Source organism: Lagenorhynchus albirostris, chromosome 15, assembly GCF_949774975.1.
Source record: "Lagenorhynchus albirostris chromosome 15, mLagAlb1.1, whole genome shotgun sequence".
NCBI classification, from domain to species: Eukaryota; Metazoa; Chordata; class Mammalia; order Artiodactyla; family Delphinidae; genus Lagenorhynchus; species Lagenorhynchus albirostris.
In genome coordinates this window covers 72,237,021-72,257,092 of record NC_083109.1, presented here as the reverse complement: position 1 = coordinate 72,257,092, position 20,072 = coordinate 72,237,021, and the positions used below count along the sequence as shown (strand labels likewise).

General features: G+C 52.4%; 1 protein-coding gene and 1 long non-coding RNA gene across 5 annotated transcripts; one reads left to right on the top strand and one right to left on the bottom strand.

Annotated features, from left to right (window-relative positions):
• Nucleotides 1-1,772: 1,772 nt before the first annotated feature.
• On the bottom strand, nt 1,773-5,882 carry LOC132505372 (uncharacterized). 2 transcript variants are annotated; one of them, XR_009535384.1, is made up of 3 exons: nt 5,717-5,882; nt 4,578-4,698; nt 1,773-3,471 (listed from the first exon to the last, which is right to left on the bottom strand). It is a non-coding gene; the product is annotated as an uncharacterized LOC132505372 (long non-coding RNA). The 2 variants fall into 2 exon arrangements; XR_009535385.1 differs by lacking the exon at nt 5,717-5,882 and adding an exon at nt 5,324-5,468.
• A 4,485-nt stretch (nt 5,883-10,367) lies between these two features.
• Nucleotides 10,368-19,209, top strand: ZNF629 (zinc finger protein 629). Of its 3 annotated transcripts, none has more exons than XM_060123381.1 (3): nt 10,368-10,555; nt 13,047-13,154; nt 13,309-19,209. In XM_060123381.1, the coding sequence occupies exons 2-3, from the start codon at nt 13,082-13,084 to the stop codon at nt 15,840-15,842; spliced, it is 2,607 nt and encodes an 868-aa protein (XP_059979364.1). In that variant the 5' UTR covers nt 10,368-10,555; nt 13,047-13,081; the 3' UTR covers nt 15,843-19,209. The 3 variants fall into 3 exon arrangements, with proteins under 3 accessions (XP_059979364.1, XP_059979365.1, XP_059979363.1); XM_060123382.1 differs by having other exon boundaries at nt 13,290-19,209; XM_060123380.1 differs by having other exon boundaries at nt 13,047-19,209.
• The last annotated feature ends 863 nt before the right edge of the window (nt 19,210-20,072 follow it).

Here is a 20,072-nt window from a genome sequence, read left to right as displayed (position 1 = left end):
AATAAGGAACACGGTAGAGACAATAGTAAGGGCTGCTATTGATTGAGGACCTTCTTGCTAGGTTACTTACAGACCTTATCTCTATGGCCTTAGGGCAATTCTGTGAAGGGAGTATTATTCTTTGTCCCATTTTATAGGTAACTGAGTGTATGTCAGAGTCTGATTTGAACTCAGATCCCTCTGGTTCCAGGGCACATGCTCTTCTTCTCCTCCACACTGCGTCTCTGATATTGAAAACTTTTTCTGGGAATTCCAAACTAAAGCATCAAAACAGACATGGATGTCTAGTTAGTCCAGAGCTGAGGAGGCTGTGCAAAATCACCTAATTCCTCCAACGGGACAAAAGTCAATAATGAAGGGAACTGCCCCGGGATGGACACCATCCTTGCTTGAAGAAAAGGATCTTGTGACCTTAAAAAGGAGCAAGTTGCGCAGATTCCCCTGGAGGTCCACTGCAGTGGGTACGATTCCTGGTGCCGGAACTAAGATCCCGCATGCCATGTGGTGCGGCCAAAAAATAGGAGGAAAAAAAAGCAAGTTGTAGACGTCCAAAGAGAGAAAGGCGTTAAGCATACATTTTAAGGATAAATTAAAACCATGTTTTTATGTGCAAAAACAATTACCATCCAGCCCGCCCTTTCACACACCCTGTGGAAACCTCAGGGGCCAGTTTGACTGGCCGTTTCTTCCTGCTTCAACTCCTCAGGGTCCCTCTGAGCAGTTTTCACTGGTCTCTAGCGCTTAGTACTACTAAAGGTCCTTAGAGTGTGTGGAAGCCTGGAGGACGTGGGCGGCTGTTCTTTCTTCCTTTCATTCTCTAGGGATTTAGCAACTAGACAGGCATGCAGGAGAGCAGCCCAGGAGAGCGTGGGCCTGGAAGCTGTGAGTGAAAGGGGTGAGAGGCAATGGGAGATGAGGAACTGGAGTTGGTGGGCACCAACTTTCTTCCCCTCCTCCTCCCCATGTCCTTAGGCACGCTGCTCCCTCTGCCTGGTTGAAGCTTTGAGAGGGCTAGACATTGTCCATCTTGTCGCTTCTGCAAGCAAGAGTGGGGCTTTCCCAGGATCACTCCACAAGTTAATGGTTTAGTCAGGACTGCTTAGGACATGAATACCTCATTTAATGTACCCAAGGCAGGAAAAGGAGCGTGAGGCCACACTGGTTCAAAGACCATACACACTTTCTCCAGTAAGAGAAACCATGTCCATACAATACAGGGGAGATGTTTTCTAATAATTTTTCCTTTTCACTTCTTTTTTTTCTTTTTTTTTTTTGCGGTACGTGGGCCTCTCACTGTTGTGGCCTCTCCCGTTGCGGAGCACAGGCTCCAGACGCGCAGGCTCAGCGGCCATGGCTCACAGGCCCAGCTGCTCCGTGACATGTGGGATCTTCCCGGACTGGGACACGAACCCGCGTCCCCTGTATCGGCAGGCAGACTCTCAACCACTGCGCCACCAGGGAAGCCCTCACTTCTTTTCATAGTTTGAAAAAAAAATTCAAATGGTATGAAAAGATAAAAGTGCAAGGCCAGCCAACCTCCTGCCTCTGGCTGCCCCATCCCCTATCAACACCTGCTGAGGTGAGCATGTTACCAATTTCTTATGTATCTTTCTAGAGATACTTTATGCATATGCAAGCATCTCCTTTTAGAAAAACATAAAAATGATAGCGCACTGTAGATACTTGCTTTTCCCCTGGCTTTTTTTCACATAGCAACAATTTATTTAAAAATAAATTTTAAATTTTTATTTATTTATTGTTTCTGGCTGCATTGAGTCTTCGTTGCTGCGCGCGGGCTTTTTTCTCTGGTTGTGGCGAGTAGGGGCTACTCTTCGTTGCGGTTCGTGGGCTTCTCATTGTGGTGGCTTCTCTTGTTGCGGAGCACAGGCTCTAGGTGTGTGGGCTTCAGTAGTTATGGCACATGGGCTCAGTAGTTGTGGCGCATGGGCTTAGCTGCTCTGCAGCATACGGGATCTTCCTGGACCAGGGATCAAACCCGTGTCCCCTGCACTGGTAGGCGGATTCTCAACCACTGCACCACCAAGAAGCCCTCACATAACAACATATTTTGGAGAATGTTTCGAGTCAGTTTGTACATAACTAGTTCATTTATTTTCACAGCTGCTGAGTATACCATTATATGGATATGCCATAATTTATTTAATCAGTTCCCCTATTGGTGGACATGTAGATTATTCACAGTCTTTTGCTATAAAAACAACATTTCAGTGCATATGATTGTGCATACATCTTTGTGTGCACGTGTCACCAAGCCTGTAGGATCTAGAAATGGAATTGTTGGGTCAAAGGGTGTGGGCATTTTGAATTTTGATCAGTGTAGCAAATTTCTCCTTCCTCCAAAGAGGCAGTGCAGATGTATCCTCTTATTAATCATGTTTGAGAGGTCTGTTTCTCCACAAAGTATATAATCAGACTATTTATATTTGATAACTTCTTAGATTAAAAACAGTGTTTCATGGTTGTTTTTATTTGCATTACGGGGTTTTTTTCTTTTATAAATTTATTTATTTTATTTATTTATTTCTGGCTGCGTTGGGCCTTTGTTGCTGCACGCGGGCTTTCTCTAGTTGCGGCGAGTGGGGTCTAGTCTTCATTGCGGTGCACGTGCTTCTCATTGTGGTGGCTTCTCTTGTTGCGGAGCACGGGCTCTAGGTGAGCAGGCTTGAGTAGTTGTGGCACGCAGGCTCAGTAGCTGTGGCTCACAGGCTTAGTTGCTCTGTGGCATGTAGGATCTTCCCGGACCAGGGATCGAACCTATGTCCTCTGCATTGGCAGGCGGATTCTTAACCACTGTGCCACCAGGAAAGTCCCTGAGGTTTGTTTTATAACCAACACTGGTGAGAGAAAATTGAAACCTGACATTGGAGGTGTGAGATTTTAAGAAAGCATCATGCTGCTTTGAACTAAGTCACGTCTGATCTGACTTGGACGAAGAAATTGAGAAAATTTGCCAATGAGCTCTAAGCCACCTGACTCCTTGGAGAAGAGGTACAAAAGACAGACAAATGAAATCATGATTTTCAAAAGAGGGGAAAGATATCAGTAACACAAACCAACAGCCAGGAATCTTGATGTTTAACTCAGCTAGAATTCTAAACCAGACCATCAAATGGATGATTTGTGAGTACAATGGCATGGTGTAGGGAAGAGGAAGGACACTGAGTCCTATCAGACTGCAATAATCACAGCTTTTACCTAACAGGGTGACCTTGGGCAAGCTACTTCATATATCTCTGAACTTCCACTTCTTCAGCATAAAATAGGGGCAGTAATAGCCATGTGCCAGAGTTATGGCAAAAACTAAAATAACTCATGGAAAATGCTTGGCACAAAAGATATCAGTGGGAGTTCCCTGGCGGTCCAGTGGTTAGGACTTGGGGCTTTCACTGCCGTGGGCCTGGGTTCAATCCCTGGTCCAGGAACTAAGATCCCACAAGCTGCACAGTGTGGCTGGAAAAAAAAAAAGATATTAGTTAAAGTGGAAGGAAGGAGGTCAAACCTGAGCCCTCTGAGGTTATAGGCCCTAGACATCTGAGGAAAGGGGAAGAAAGCTGGACAGATGATCTGGAGATAGAACAGCTGTAAGCCAGAGCAGCTTGATTGCCCCTGTAAAAGGCAGTATTTTCCAAATCTAGTGATCAGATCTCAAGGGTGAAAAACCAGACAAACAAAACCTCCAAATACTATCCCCCTTAAAGCTTGAAACAAAACCGTCTTCTTATCAGTTGGGTATTTCTAGGGCCACCAATGTTTCATTCTTTGTGAATGGCCCCTGGAGACGACAAGGAAGAGGTACTGTGTATCTAATCTGCCAACCCCCCAAAAAAGCCTAAAGATGTATGTTGTAGTTAATCCCCCTATTGGGATTATGAGCAGGATGTGTGATTTGTAATAGTGTCTTTAAAACCGGCTGCATTTATGGCAGCCATGCTGCTTATCATGCCCCGTCGGAGCTGTGTTTGCCATCTGTCTCTGTGTTGGACTGGATCCAGAATTAGGGGATGGGTTGAAGACATGGCCCTCGGCATCTCAAAATGTCAGCTTGATGAGGACTCACCGGAGAACTTTCTCCCAAACCTCACATGAGTTTTGTAACCAATATTTGCTTCAGCCTCTAGAAAGCACAGCAAATCTGTAACCCACTTTTAGTAGTTATAAACAGAGCTTTATACATATGTATTGTATACCAACCCTGGATTCATGTTATCATTTCACCCCTTATTTTCCCTTTGCCATTTTATTTTTTATCTTGATCATGATACCCTACTACTGCTACTGTCAGTAATTATGGCCAGCGTTTTAGCGGCTGTGAGGCTTACTAGATGCCAGGCACCTGTTGCAATGCTTCAAGTCTTTGTTGAAACCAAGCAAGGTACAAATAAAGAAACAAACACAACTGCCAGGTTCCCTCATCTCCCTTATGGTACCAACTTAAAGGGGTCATTTTAATATCTGAGGACATAAATCTTAGAGAAAGGCTGCATATCTTTGACTTCATAGTTCTGCTTATGAAGCTGTATTTGGAAATAAACAGACCTACAAAGCAAAACAAGAACCTCTCAGCAGTCAGAAGGCGTCAGTCAGGGAATTCCCTGGTGGTCCAGTGGTTAGGACTCTGTGCTTCCACGGCAGGGGGCCTGGGTTTGAGCGCTGGTCAGGGAGCTAAGATCCCGCAAGCTGCTCACCGTGGCCAAAAAAAGAAAAAGAAAAATGAGTCAAATTGAAGGAAATATATCACATAAATAATAGTACAGTGGGTACCCAGATGTGGCAAAGGTGTTAAGTAGAACTTAGGAATCCCTGAGGTCAGACCCCCAGACAAAGGTGAGGACAGTTATCTAGGAGACACTGTAGTCAGGGAAGGAAGGGGTAGGATTTAGCTGGATTTCGAAGGAGAGAAGCCCCAGTCTTAAAGCTGGGAAATCCAAGACTTCACAGTTGATCTGTGGCCCAGAACATGTTATCTGACTTGTTTGAAGTCCCATTCCCTTGTGAGTAAAAAGAGGATGATAATACTTGCCTCTCAAAGGTAGAAACAAATGCCTTCATGTGAATGAAAGTATAAGTTGTAAAATGCTTACTCAATGTGAGCTACTATCAGGGCCTAGATTTAAGTTGGCTGGTATTTGATCAGGACCCTGCAGACAGACCAGACTCAGCTACGTGGACAGGAGGAGGGGAAGTGCTTTAGAGCAGAGGGAGGGAGTCAGGGTTTGGTGAAAGGCCCAGAAGCAGGACAGCCCTTACTCTGTCAGGGGATGGGTGGGGTGGAGCCCTTGCTATGTGGGGGGGTGGGGATTACCTGTGAGGGAGGCAGAAAGGCTGCGTTCAGATAGGGCCAGGCCCTCCGGGGCTTTGAACTTCACTGTTCTACAGACACAGTTACAGGTTCCTTGGGGGATGTCAATGGTGGAATCAGGCTTCAAACTTTTGAGAGCTTCCCGATTTTTTTAAAAGAACTTTAATGTGTGTGACAATATAATACTCTCCTCCATCTGTCTTCAACCTCCTTTCCCTTTCCCTAGGCCCCAGTAGAGCATTTGTTCCCAGGGCTGATGGGAACCTCTCCAGAAGGTTAGTCCATGTGTCACATATGGATAGGAAATCAGTTGTATCGACCTAATTTGACTCGGATTAGTACAAACCTGAAAAGGAAATCAACTTTTTTTTAAATCTCACAATCTCCACTCGTAACCTTCCATTTAAAAAGTGGTTGTGGGCTTCCCTGGTGGCGCAGTGGTTGGGAGTCCGCCTGCCGATGCAGGCGTCGCGGGTTCGTGCCCCGGTCCAGGGGGACTTCACGTGCCGCGGAGCAGCTGGGACCGTGAGCCATGGCCGCTGGGCCTGCGCGTCCGGAGCCTGTGCTCCGCAACGGGAGAGGCCACAACAGTGAGAGGCCCGCGTACCACAAAAAAAAAAAAAAAAAGTGTTGTTTTTTCTTTTTCCTCTAAATTGGAAATCATCAAACAGAACAAAAGATTACAAAGCTAAGTCTTGCTCTTACTTCAGATTCTCAGTTCTCCTCCCCAGAAGTAACTCTTTCCAGGTACTTATGCAAACTCCCCAGAATAGTCAAGATATACACAAAAGTCACTCACAGAGTCGGACTCTTGTGGTTGGAGAACATCTGAGCGACCATGTCATTTTGCAGAGGTGGTAACTGAGGCCCTGAAAGCTTAGCGACTAGAGTTAGTTCAGATCATACCTTAATGCAAATATTTGGTTTCAAAACAGTATACAAAGATTTCATTTCTCTTCATTTGTATTATATATATATAATATACACACATATATATAATATACACATTTACTTAATATATAAGTTAATTTTATTTACACAATGATATATGTGGTCTTCAGTAGCTTAATCAAAGTTATTTTAACTTTATAAAAATAGAAAAGTTCCGTAATTTCCAAAAATTAAAAAAACAAACAAACCATCTCTGTTGAGGATGAGGACCATGGAGTCATTCTGACGGCAAACACTGCAGTGCCTTTGGGGAGACCCATGGGCACCAGATGGGTGGGGAGAAGTAAAGGACACTGGAAGCAGGACAGCTGTCTGGAAAGTCACTGTGGTAATTCAGGAATGAGAACCAGGGGGCTGCAGTGGCCTGGGGCAGGCGGATGGAAGAGCTGGATGGACTCAGCAGTGGTGCCATAGGCCTGAGGACCTACTGGCTAAGGGGTACAGAAGATGGACCCCCCCAGGCTTGGTATCGTGTAGGGAAAAGGAGCCGGTGAATCTGGGATGAGGGCGAAGTGGACGGGTCTGTTCGGCAGATGGAGAGAAAGAGCTAAGGCTTTGAGGATGGGGCAGAGTTGGGCAGCTAACAGCTAAGGATTTGGAACTGACCACATGCAACAGGAGATTTCTGAGGAAGAGAATGTAAAGGAAGGACTTGGTTCTGAGCTCAGGGGACACGGTGGTCGGGAGGCACCAGGAGGGAAGGACTTGTTGTGACAAAGACTTAGGAGCCACCGTTGGCACTTGAGCAGTTCCTGAGTCTGGAATCTCAGACTCTCAGAGGTGGAAGGGACCCCCAGGTCCCCAGACCCAGCTCTTGTTCCGCATTTGAGAACCACGTTCCTGAATAGCAGCTCCCAATGTTCCCTGTGGGCACGCATATCTCCGCGGAAGAAGGCCCCATCCATTCCTGGTGGCAGCATCTGGCAGCCTTTCTGCCTGTGGTTAGACAGCTGTCCTGGTGACAAGGTGCCTGGGGTGGTGAGGTGAGTGGCCTCCTCCAGCTTCACCTTCCCAGTCCTTGCATCCTGCCCTGAGAGCGTCCCCATCCATACAGCAGGGGATTGGAGTGTCTAGTCGTGGCCCCAAGTCCTCCCAGATTACTCAGGACATTACCCAGATTTCCAGACTCCTGGCTCTCCTGCCCACCAGGCTGAGGGCTGTGCCCTCTGATGAGGAAGACTGAGGCAGACGTGGCTAGAGTTGGTCAGCTCCAAATTCTTGCATCATCTCATTTAACCCTCCCGTCCCTTGGAAACCAAGGCTCATCCTCTTTCCAAAGAAGAGGAAGTTAAATCTCCAAGAGGCAAAGTGACTTGCCCAAGATCATCCTGGCAGTGAGGATGGAGCAGGGTTTGGATCAGGATCTACCTCCAGGACCTCACTGCCCTCAAAGCAACCTGGGCCTCGGGGCACAAGGCCCTGTATTAAGGGGCCATGTGGGAGGCTCGTGAGCTGTGACCAAGAAGAACGTGGCGGTGGGTTGTCCATGAAAGGCAGGGAGTCAATCCAATCCTCATCCTTCCAGGAATTCCCCTGCCAGGAGGGTCTCCTTCACGGCCACTGTGCCAACTGACTATAGGCAACAGGACAGCACACTGTCGTCTATAGTCAGAGCGCCCTTTGCCTCCCTTAGAAGCAGGACAGGAAACTTTCTGGAAAATGGCTTGGCCCATCCGGAGTGCCCTGCCCTTCCCTATTCCTCTCTCCAGCTTGTGGAGCAAGATGAGGAGAGAATGGCAGGGCTGAGAGGCTTACTCTGTGGTCCCAGAAACACACACAGACACAGACACACACACACACACACACACGCAGCCAACCTGAGCCCTGATGGTTCTGAAGTCAGCATGCCTGGGTTTGAATCCATCTCTGTCACTAGTAAGCTGTGTACAAGTGACTTACTCTATCCTCAAATAATAATAATATTGGTTTCATGAGTTGTTTTGAAGGTTCATGGAGTTACTACATGTAAACCCTTGGAACAGTGCCCAGCATGTAGTGAATAATCAAAGGAACTACGTCAGCAGACATCATCCTATTTATTACTCTGAACCTGGTAGACACAGATCAAGGGGTACAGAATCAATAGCTACAGTTAAGTGGGTGCTGGAGCATCAACAGTGAAAGATGATTAACATCCTGAAACCACCTTTCAGCCTCACAGTTGGGGAATACAAGAGGAGTGACAAGGATTGTGACAAACTGGAAAGCCCGTGCCCCTCTAAAGAAGGAAGCTACCGCCCAGCCAGTTGTTGCCATGTGAAAATTTGGGTGATGTTGCCACATCTTCGGATTTTCCAAAATTTGAATTTTTATGTGAAATGTACCAATTTTTAAATGTGGCAATTAATTCAGTTTTTAAAAAACCCCAAAACCTTGTAGGCCAAATTCAACTCTTCTGTGAGCCTCCAGGGTACAGCTTTCCTGTAGACTTACTGCCCCACAGCCAGGTCAGGCTTTTGCAGCCCTGGGAGGGCAGAAGAGAGCCTTGAGGGCGGGATCTGCCCACAAGCCTCTCTGATCCCAAGTCGGCCTCCTTCTCACCTGTCCCTCAGAGCAAAGGGGAGAGTGGGGATGTCTGGGAACGAATGTGATTGTGCAGTGGAGGCTCTGCCCAACTCTACCCCATCTGTCTAGCCTAGGGATTAATCCAGAAACAGATGGAAGAGGCAGAAGGATGACTTCATTCCACACACTGAGCACCTACTACCTGCCATTACTGTTCTAGGTGCAGTGGAGACAGCAGTGATTACAAGAGGCCAGGCCCCTGCGCTGATGGAGCAGACCTTAACCCCTGTGTGTGCGGGAGGGGAAGGCAGTGCCAGAGGTGATGCGTGCTTCGGAGAAACAGAGCAGGGGAAGGGAAGCCAGGAGGAGCAAAGGCCCTGAGGCTTGACTGAGGTGTCAAAGGTGACAGAAGCCAAGGATAAGATGGAGATATGCCTGCTAGGGAAGGTGGAAGGAGACAGCTCTGATAAGGAGCAGAGGCAGGGCCAGCAGGGCCTCTTCTGCTGGTCACACTCTCTAAACCGCATATGTAGCCCCAGAGGACTTGCCTCCCCTTAGCAATTTCTGACAGTTTGTTCCTCCCCTCACTCCCTCACATCTCTGGACAGATAGCCCTTTTCACATTCTCTTTGTGAATGTGATTTGTAATTCCTTTGTGTTTATCACACACACACAAACACACACAATCAAACCTCTTGAGTTCTTGAGGGTAGAGAGCCCAATTTTTGTTCAGCTCTGAGGTCTCCCTGCCGTTATGTTCCCCACAGTGCCCAGAAATAATAGGCTTCCATATACCGATGTGTTAAACTGAAATAATGGCATGGCTTAAGCACGTTCCCTCACTTCTCACACCTTAGTTTCCTCTCCTGTAAAATGGGGATAATCATTGATTGTGATGAGGAGGAAAAGAGAAAAAGGCTATAAAAATTGGGGGCCTAGATAACCTGGACTTGAGGCCACCAGGGTTTTTCTCTTGCTCTGAGTTGGGTGCCCCTGGGGCTACTGGGAAACGTTCTTGCCCTCCTCCCTCCTGCCACCACGGGGCCTGAGTTTCCTCCTCTGAGGGGAGCTAACTGGGGAAGAGGGGCCAGCACACACTTCCCAGTGAGGCTGGGGCTAGGGACACAGGGCTGCCACAAATCTCTCGTGGCTGCGCTGGTCCCCTCAGCCCAAATGCTTGTTGCTGTGACTTCTTATTTCATCTAAGCCATTTTTGGTCTGTAGGATGTTCCGTCTCCAGGTCTGTCCTGCCAGCCCTGGCTCCCACCCCATAATCCAGGCATCCAGGACCCATGCGTGGGTCTGAGTCCCAACAAAGGCAGGCCCCGGAGACCAGCAGCCAACAAATCTGAGATAGGGCTTTCTGGGAGCGGCAGGCGGAGCCCCTGTGAAATGGAGGGTGGCCATAAATCCGGAGCCCCTCACTGGTATCTGGGTTCCCCCGAGAACTGGCTTCCACTGGAGACGGAGAGAGGGGCGTCGTCTCAGCCACCTCCCTGCTTCCCGTCCTCTTTTTCTCCCAGGCTGTGGGAGGCAAAGGGTTAAATCCCATAGAGCTGATGCTCTGACTCCAGGCTAGAGGGGCCCGGGAAGCTGGGGTCACTTCCTGCTCCGTCCCAGTCACCCTGAACTGGTCCCCGGGTCCTCAGCCTGGGATCACCCCTTGAGAAGGACCCCAGAGTCCTCGGCATCTAGCCCGCCCCCCGAGGCAGGGCATTCAAGGGGTTAAGTCCCCTGGGGCTGGATTCTGCCTTCCGGCCTTTCCCAGACCCCAGAGCCGTGAGTTGGGGGCGCCTGGGTTCCCGGGGGGTTGGCCCGGAGGGCCCGGGACGGCCGCCGGGGAACAATGGGGCGCGAGAGGCAGGGGCCGGGCGCGGGACTGAGCCCCCTCCCCCGCCCCCGGGCCGCCCGGGTTAGGGGTGGGGGCCGGGAAGGGGCCGTGAGGGCCGAGGATTCTGGGAAGAGCGCGAGGGTCTGGCTGTGGGGGAGGGGAGGGCGTGAGCATTCTGGGAAGAGGGAATTCGGCCTGGCGGGCCGGGCTGGGGGCCGGGGCGCCGCCGGAGAGCCGGGAATCCTGGGTGCCCCGGGCGGGGGAGGGGAGGATGCCAGGCTCGGGGTTGGGAGCCAGAAGGAGGGTCGTGGGGACCGGCTGGAGCAGAAGTCCAGGGTCCGGGCTGGTGTGGGCGTCGGGGGGCCGGGGCCAGGGTGGCTGTATTCCCGCGGCTGCCTCCATGTCAGGGTCACCCTGGGCCGCTCTCCACACCTCTCTGTGAGGCAGCCTCCTCCTCTCCTTCCCTCCCTCCCTCCCTCCGCAGTGGGGCTGGCCTGAGGTCGAGGCCGCTGCAGGCCGAAGCACTTCTTGCCTCCCTCCTTCTCCCCACTTTGATACTCCATGTCGGCCTTGTCATTAACCCCTTCCCTTCTACCCTGGATCGCTGAGTTTGAATTTCTCGAGAGACGATCGTGGTACATAAATTCTTACCTGTCCTCAGCAAACACAGCAGGCCTCTTCAACATAGTCAGGCAGCCCCCAGCTTGGCAGAAGTCCCTGCTTCCACCTTCCCAAAGACACTTACAGATGGGGGTGGGGGATTCTCATAGCCTAAGGAGCTGCGGAGATGAAGAAGTTCATTTACTTCCTAACATCTAAGCCCTCTCTCTCCTACTGCTGTTTGGCAGGCTTCAGCTAGCTCCTGCTTCACTTTGGTCACCACCCTGCTGCCTTCTCACAAGTCCTTGCACCACCACCCCCATACACACAGTGGTCATCCCACACGGCCACTCAAAGCCCAGGCCCTCCCCAGGGTCTCTCTGGGGAGTTCTTCTCCTAGCACTTAACTCCTGTGGCCCTGTTCCCTCATCATGGAATCATATGACTGTCTCTGGAGTGACAGCTGCCTGTGTTTTACTCTGAACTCCTGCTCCTCTGCTGCCATCCCCTTTAAAGGCATTGGACCAAACAGGTTTTCTAGGAGCAAGGGGCATCTCATTCATTCATCTTTTGTTCATTCAAAATTTATTGAGCACCTATTACGTGTTAGGGATGGGATACAGCAGTAACGAAAGAGAAGATGGATTAGAGGAAGGGGTACCAGGATGGGAGTGGTAGTGGAAGCCTTCAGTGGGGAGTACTCTGTTTCGAGTTCACAGCTACAGATTGTCAGGATCCAACCCCTCCTTTTACAGCCAGGGAAACCTCTTGATCCCAGGAATTTCTCCATCCCGTTCCCATGGCCAGCAGGCTCTGTCTGAGCTTCTTTCCCCAGCTGCCCACGTTTATGAGTTTCACATGACTTTCAAGGTCACTTCCCTCTCTTAGAGGCTGCGACAAGCCAGACACAGAGCCTTGCATATCTGGTCTTAGCTCTGCCACTTCCCAGCCTGTGACCTTGGAGAAATCTCCCTGGGCATTGATTTCCTAATCTGGAAAATGGACAGCCTGATTCCTGGGTCTCCTCACAGGACTGTGGGGAAGATGGGGTGCGACAATGAGGACAGCACAGCGGGCACTGTGTCAGCTAGCTGTCAGCTGCCAGGTGGTCTCCACACACTCATCCCGCCTCTCTTTTCCTTTCCAATTCCCTCTCAAGGTAGTTCCTGCAGAAGCCCCCGATGGCTTTAAACTGACCCCTCTCCCTACCTCTGGCCCGAGCTTCGACCTTCTTTCTGTGCTTGGATAACGGGAAAGTGCCCCAGTCTTTTGGAGGGCCCTGTCCCCTCAGGGAAATCAGGGTGGTTACTTTCTTTTTTTAACTCTTTAAGTGTTCCAGGCAGTCTTGGTTGTCTATGGGGCTCATAAGGAAAGTTTATTGGTCCCAATTAGCAGCCCCATTAAGGAGGAAAATTAGAGTCTTTAATGAACTTCCTCTGATTAGCAAAATAACAGGTTTCCCAGCCTCTGGGCATCAGAGGGGTAGGGTGAGAGCCTGCTTCCCCTGTGAGTGTCAGATAATACCTCTCCAGCCCCCAGTGTGGGTTCAAAGGGTTATGACTGATGAGCTTTTAATTACACTCTTAAATTCACCTACTTGCTTAGTTGTGATCTTAAGATCTGGAGCAAGAATCTGGCCTGCGGGGGCGGGGTGGGGGGAGGGGTGTGGGCGCAGTGAGAACTGATGCCCAGAAAAATGGGGAGGTAGGAGACTGCAGTTCAGATCAGGAGAAATAGGGGCTGGGGGGTGGGCAGGTGGGGGAGTGGGGCTGGGGGAGTAAAGGAAGGCGGGAGGTCAGCTCCCATGGTGTGCTCTCTCCCCTCCCCTCCCCTCCCCAGGGTCCCTGGAGCACTGGGCAGTCCTGAGTTCTGGGATGGAGCCCGAGGCAGCGCTGTGGGGCCCTGATCTGCAGGGTCCTGAGCTGAGCCCCGACGATGCTCATCGAGGTGAGGGACACAAGAAGGGACTGCGGTCCTGACAAGACAGTAGCCCCAGTTCAGGGAGGGGCGCAGACTCTGGGGGAAACCCAGGGGAGGGAAGTGATGCTCGGCCCGTGTTCTGAAAGGAAATGGGGGCTGGAGACTCCCTTTCTCTCTGTAGGTGCCGACAGTGGGAACGAAGAGGAGAGCCCTCAGCAGGAAAGTTCTGGGGAGGAGGTCATCTTGGGAGATCCAACTCAGAGTCCAGAATTCAAGGACCCACCAGAGATGCCCCTGGAGACACCCTCCCAGGATCCCTCAGTCCCCCAGGACCCCCCGGCCCCGCTGGGTCACTCCAACCCCTCAGACCACCAGACCCCTCTGGACCCCCCAACTCCCGAGGTAGTCCCGACCCCGTCTGACTGGACCAAGGCCTGTGAGGCCAGTTGGCAGTGGGGGACTCTGACCACCTGGAACAGCCCCCCGGTGGTCCCGGCCAACGAGCCCAGCCTGCGGGAGCTGGTGCAAGGCCGCCCTTCCGGGGCCGAGAAGCCCTACATCTGCAACGAGTGCGGCAAGAGCTTCAGCCAGTGGTCCAAGCTGCTGCGGCACCAGCGCATCCACACAGGCGAGCGGCCCAACACCTGCTCCGAGTGCGGCAAGAGCTTCACGCAGAGCTCACACCTGGTGCAGCACCAGCGCACGCACACGGGCGAGAAGCCCTACAAGTGCCCCGACTGCGGCAAGTGCTTCAGCTGGAGCTCCAACCTGGTGCAGCACCAGCGCACGCACACGGGCGAGAAGCCCTACAAGTGCACCGAGTGCGAGAAGGCCTTCACCCAGAGCACCAACCTCATCAAGCACCAGCGCTCTCACACGGGCGAGAAGCCGTACAAGTGCGGCGAGTGCCGGCGGGCTTTCTACCGCAGCTCGGACCTCATCCAGCACCAGGCCACCCACACGGGCGAGAAGCCCTACAAGTGCCCCGAGTGCGGCAAGCGCTTCGGCCAGAACCACAACCTCCTCAAGCACCAGAAGATCCACGCCGGCGAGAAGCCGTACCGCTGCACCGAGTGCGGCAAGAGCTTCATCCAGAGCTCGGAGCTGACCCAGCACCAGCGCACGCACACCGGAGAGAAGCCCTACGAGTGCCTGGAGTGCGGCAAGAGCTTCGGCCACAGCTCCACCCTCATCAAGCACCAGCGGACTCACCTGCGCGAGGACCCGTTCAAGTGCCCGGTGTGCGGCAAGACCTTCACGCTGAGCGCCACGCTGCTGCGGCACCAGCGCACACACACGGGCGAGCGGCCCTACAAGTGCCCCGAGTGCGGCAAGAGCTTCAGCGTCAGCTCCAACCTCATCAATCACCAGCGCATCCACCGCGGCGAGCGGCCCTACATCTGTGCCGACTGCGGCAAGAGCTTCATCATGAGCTCCACCCTCATCCGCCACCAGCGCATCCACACCGGCGAGAAGCCCTACAAGTGCTCCGATTGCGGCAAGAGCTTCATCCGCAGCTCCCACCTCATCCAGCACCGGCGCACGCACACGGGCGAGAAGCCCTACAAGTGCCCCGAGTGCGGCAAGAGCTTCAGCCAGAGCTCGAACCTCATTACGCACGTGCGCACCCACATGGATGAGAACCTCTTCGTGTGCTCCGACTGCGGGAAGGCCTTCTTGGAGGCGCACGAGCTGGAGCAGCATCGAGTGATCCATGAAAGGGGCAAGACCCCCGCCCGAAGAGCTCAGGGCGACAGCCTCCTGGGGCTCGGGGACCCTGCCCTGCTGACCCCACCCCCTGGAGCCAAACCACACAAGTGTCTCGTCTGCGGAAAGGGGTTCAATGACGAGGGCATTTTCATGCAGCATCAGAGGATCCATATTGGAGAAAACCCCTACAAAAATTCAGATGGCCTCCCTGCACACTCCGCCCCCAAGCCGCCTCAGTTTCGACCCCCCAGGCTCCCTTTTGGAGGAAATTCCTATCCAGGTGCGGCGGAGGGCAGAGCTGACCCCCCAGGACAGCCCTTTAAAATGCCTGATGGGCAGGAGAGCTTCAGCCAAAGGCTGGGTCTGCTGTCCTCCAAGTCCTACATCTGTTCCCACTGTGGAGAAAGCTTTTTGGATCGCGCTGTCCTCCTTCAACATCAGCTCACCCACGGCAACGAAAAGCCCTTTCTCTTTCCTGATTATAGGATTGGCCTAGGGGAAGGGGCAGGGCCCAGTCCCTTCCTAAGTGGAAAGCCCTTTAAATGCCCCGAATGCAAAAAAAGCTTTGGCCTCAGCTCCGAGCTGCTGCTGCACCAGAAAGTCCACGCCGGCGGGAAACCCCAGAAGAGTCCGGAGCTGGGGAAGAGCTCTTCGGTCCTCCTGGAGCACCTCAGGAGCCCGCTGGGGGCCAGACCCTACAGCTGCTCAGATTGTGGGGCCTCCTTCCTCGATCGCCTAGCCCTCATCCGGCACCAGGAGACCCATACCCAAGAAAAGTCCCCCAAACCTGAGGACCCCCACCCAGAGCCAGCCACCCTGTCCACAGGCCAGGAAAATGAGGAGGAAGCCCCCATCCCCACAGAGAGCAGCAGCCACGGGGAAGGGGGAAGCCCCAAAACCCTTTTGGAAGAAAAGCCCTATTTGTGCCCCGAGTGTGGAGACGGCTTCACAGAAGTCGCAGCCCTCCTCCTCCATAGGAGCTGCCACCCAGGGGTCACCCTGTGAAATGGGTCTGGAGACCAGGGGCCTCTCTTCCCTGAGAGGAACACTGGATCTCCCCAAAAATTATGTGGGGAAAGGAGGAAAACTCTTTCAGATTGTAGCGAGGCACAGGATAAAGAATGGTGGGTAAAAATAGTGCTTTTACATCAGTGATGAGAAACCCTTTAAAATTGTTGGTGGGAACCACTTATACGGCAGTAGAGAAAAACTGTTGGGTTAGAAACCCTATAAATACGTAGGAAAAAAAAGCCCTTTAAGTCTGTAGCAGAAAAACCCTATAAACCATAGTGGATAAAAGCCCTATTAATTGTAGGAAGAGGTCCCAATATGTCTCTAGACAACTCTATAAAACTGTATTGAAATCCTTGTGAAACTATAGGGTCAGGGAAGTGCAGGGAATATGACAATGGCGTTGACTTGGGAGGAGTGACCCTTAGAAGGTGTAGAAGAACCTCCCATGAACTTGCTCCTCCCATGAACTTGCATTCTCTCCCCTTGGAGTATGGGAGGGAACCTCTTTCCCAGAGCCGTGGACAGTTACACTGAGGAAACTGCTCGTCTGGGGAGGAGCGCGGGAATGGGGTGGAACCAGAAAAGGAAGAAAACAGAGGAGAAAAATAAGTGATGAGGAGCCCTCAGATCCACAGAGGAGAAATGACCCAGGAACTAGGAAAAGAAGGTGTAGCTCAGGACACTGGGGGTTCCTTGGGGTACGAGGGCAGCCTTAGATGATTGTGTGTGTGAAAGGAAGAGGCCCATGGAATTCCTGATCAGAAAGAACCCAAAAATGGGGAAGGAAAAAAAAAATCCAGCCTTTTTAAAGGCTGAAGTTTGGGGTGCATAAAAGCTTTAAGTATAAGGAGACCACAAAAATTAGGGAGGAAGAGTAGGGGGTTGGTTATAGTGCTTTGAGGAAAGCAGACCAAGGTGGAGAAACTGTTCCGATGGAACCCAACAAACTCCAGGCTGCCCAGTCTTCCCTGTCTCCAGGAGCTTGTTAAACTACAAGTACAAGCAGATCCCAGCTCAGGCCATGAGGGTTCCCCCCACCCCCAAAGCAGGCAGGACTCCCCTCTCCCCAGCCCAGCTGGGGACGTCTACTCTCAGAGGCCTCCAGGGATGGAGGGTCCCTCCTGCCACGTTCTCAGGTCTCACTGTCAGGAGGCTTCTCCTGAAATCTAACTGCCACCAGTCCTGCTGCAGTGGCAGCCCATTTCCTCAGATTCTGTCCTCAGTCAGAGAGGGAGAACCGCTGCTAGTCGACCTCCAAAGAATAAAGCCCTTCAGAGACTCAAGGCCTGTGTGTGCTTAAATCCTCCCCAGACTTCTCCAAGTCAAGAGAGCTATGTGTGGGCTCTCTGTGGCAACGAGGGACAGCAAGTTGACAGAATAGAGAGCTTTGATTAGCCAGCAACCTGATTTTAAACCTCACTCTTTCATCTGAGCTGTTAGCAAGGCTGCTAGCAGGACAAGCCAGCCTGCACACTGTGATGGGTGTCCAAACGCCCCACAGACTGGACCGTGGGTCCCTGAAGAGTATGGAGACCTGACCACCTGACCACCTCACCCTGGTACCTGGAGCCCTGTGAGGTTGTTAACAACCCAGCCCGACTGTGGGCTTGCAAAGGGACAGATTCCACCCACTTGGCTCCTTTCCTCCTTAGCCAGAAACCTTCAGAGGGAAATGGAAGGATGAGAAACACACTCCCTGGCCAGGCTTGTCTCCAGTCCTCACACACCACACACAGTGACATACTTTCATTAACCCAGCCAAACCCGCTCACATGACTGGGAGTGTGTGGCAGGGGAAACAGACTGTTTTCTTCTAAAATGGTTGGAGAGAGAAAACTCCTGAAACATCTGTAACAAGAACCCCATCCCCTAACCCTAGAGACCCTTAAAGAAGGAGAGGACTCCGTCCAGTGCTGGGTTCAATGGAAGTGCCCACTGACCCCACGCTGGCCCCTGTAACGCACTGTGGTCCTGAAGTAAGAGGACTGAGATGCCAGGTGAGGAGTCACATCCCTGGAGAGGGTGACCCAGCTTCCTACAAACTTGTGGAAGAGACCTCTGATTCCACTACCTAAAAGTTCAAAAGGTGAAAGTCCTTCACCCTTCGTCTATCCTGTTCCCAAAGGGATGACCCTCAAATTCAAAGATCGAAGTCATAGAACGCTGTAGGCGGAAGAAGCGAGGCCTGCTGGGGAGAAGGAAAAGGCAGGCCTTGGATGACTACGGGGAGACCCTTGTTAACATCTGCATAAAGCCCCGCCCCACCCAAGTGCCAGGTCAGAGAGCACCACCAAGAGGGGAGAAGAAGGCTGCCTGCCTCTACTGACAGCATGGACCAAGGGGGTGTCCCTCTGAGACTGAGGAAGAGGAGACGATTCTCCAAGCAGGTTTTTTTCCCTGTAAGATGGCAGCAGAGAGAAACTTCAGTTGTAGAGACAAACCCCTTGTAAAGCTAGAAGCAGATCCTCTCAGAAACAGGTCTGAGGAATCTGTCTCCAGAAGGGTCCTGGAGAGCCCTTGGGGCTCCAGGGTCAGTCCAGGGGAAGATGGTCAGTGTGGTCAAAGGCCGACTGAAGGCCAACCGAGGACTAGGGTGTAGCATACGTAGTAGGACGCTCGCATGTTGTAGCGTGAGGGCCAGAGGTCTTGGCTCCGGTACTGAATGGATAATGTGGACACGATTAGTTGGGGTCTGGGGTTTCATAGCAAGAAAGGGGGCAGAGTCAGAGAACTTTGGGGTGTCACCTGTTCTCTGTTGCCCACCTCCCCAAACTCTTTTAGCTGGGTACTTTCCTCCCAGAGCAAGCTACATCTTGGGAGGAACTAAACAGGGAACAGGCTGGGGGAGGTGGCAGTGTCGAGTCCCTCTGACCAGCTCAGGCCAAGGCCCAGGGGTCGTGGCACTTTCCCACCAGAACTGGGTCTGGAAGGCAGAGCGTAGCCAAACCCTCTCGTTCAACTCCACGCAAGCCTGACTCTTAAGAAGGGCCCTCGTGGAGGAGTGCGACACAGGGTCACAGCGTCATTGGTGAAAGCAGAGGGGAGAACAGAAACTGATCTGAGCTTAGGCTGAAACTTGAAACTGCTATGGATATGGAGGTCAGAAGGGAGCATGGGCATGAATCCTGAATGGTGGGGCAACTCGAAACCATCACAACCAAGAGGTGGGTTCCATGGCACCCGCCCCTCAGGTGAGCAGTCCCGACTCCTTTGCCCCCGTGAGGGAAGCCCCACTCACCTGACTTGTCCCCCCTGGAGTGAAGAGAGGCCCCACTTTTGAGTGTTGTGTGTCAATAACAGTGTTGTGTCACTGGTGGTCATGTTGAATAGTTGAAGAGAATAAAGGGAATAAGATTTCCCAGGTGGTTTCTGTCTTCTCTTTCAAGCCTAGAGCAAGCTGAGAGAGCCCGTCCTCTCCCAGGGCAGCTTCCATGTGTAACCTCAAAAGCTCAGCCCAGCCCCAGGCCGCCCTTGCAGCCCTCTTCCCAGAGGCCTAAAATCCCCATCCAGAGCTTGCTGGTGGGAGCCTGAGGGTTTATGGAGTTTTAAAATCTGCTCCCTTGGGAGACAGGGGCAGAAATGTGTTGAGAAGGTGGCAGAGCCAAGCAGCACGACATGCCGACTTCTGGGTGGCAGCCTGGTGACTCTGGCACTCGCTGGCTCGGGTCCAGCTGTGCTGCCCCAGGGAGGCCTCTTGGGCCCCAACACCTGCACCCTCCCCAGATGGCCACAAGGCAAAGTGCCTAAGATTCTAGTTCCAGAAGCCGGCAGCCACCTCCCCTGGTTCGTCTGGGTCCTGGCCCTGGCCCAGCTCTTCCTCTGGACCAGAGCCTCCTAGCCCCCGAGGAGAGGTGGGTGGTGACCTGGCTCGTCATCTCACTCTCAGGATGTAGCCCGTGAGCCCCCAACGTGTGGAGAGGCTGAGGCTAACAGGAGGCAGCCATTTGCCTAAGATGCGAGGGAAACCAGAATGGCCAGGAGCAAGCTCTGCACCCAACCAAGCCTCTCCTCCCCCACCGCTGGGCCTGCCTGGGCCTGGCCTGGGCTCCACACTGTCTGGGCCAGGCAGGGGTTGCTCCGCTGAATCCGCCTTGCAGGCTTGCCTCAGTACTATCTCCTGAACCTAGACCTGGCCATGGCCCCTGAGTGGCTGCTTGAGGTCAATACTTGCTCTAACCTGTTGCCTGCCTCTGCCGCATTCTGCCGGGGGCCCCTGCCCCA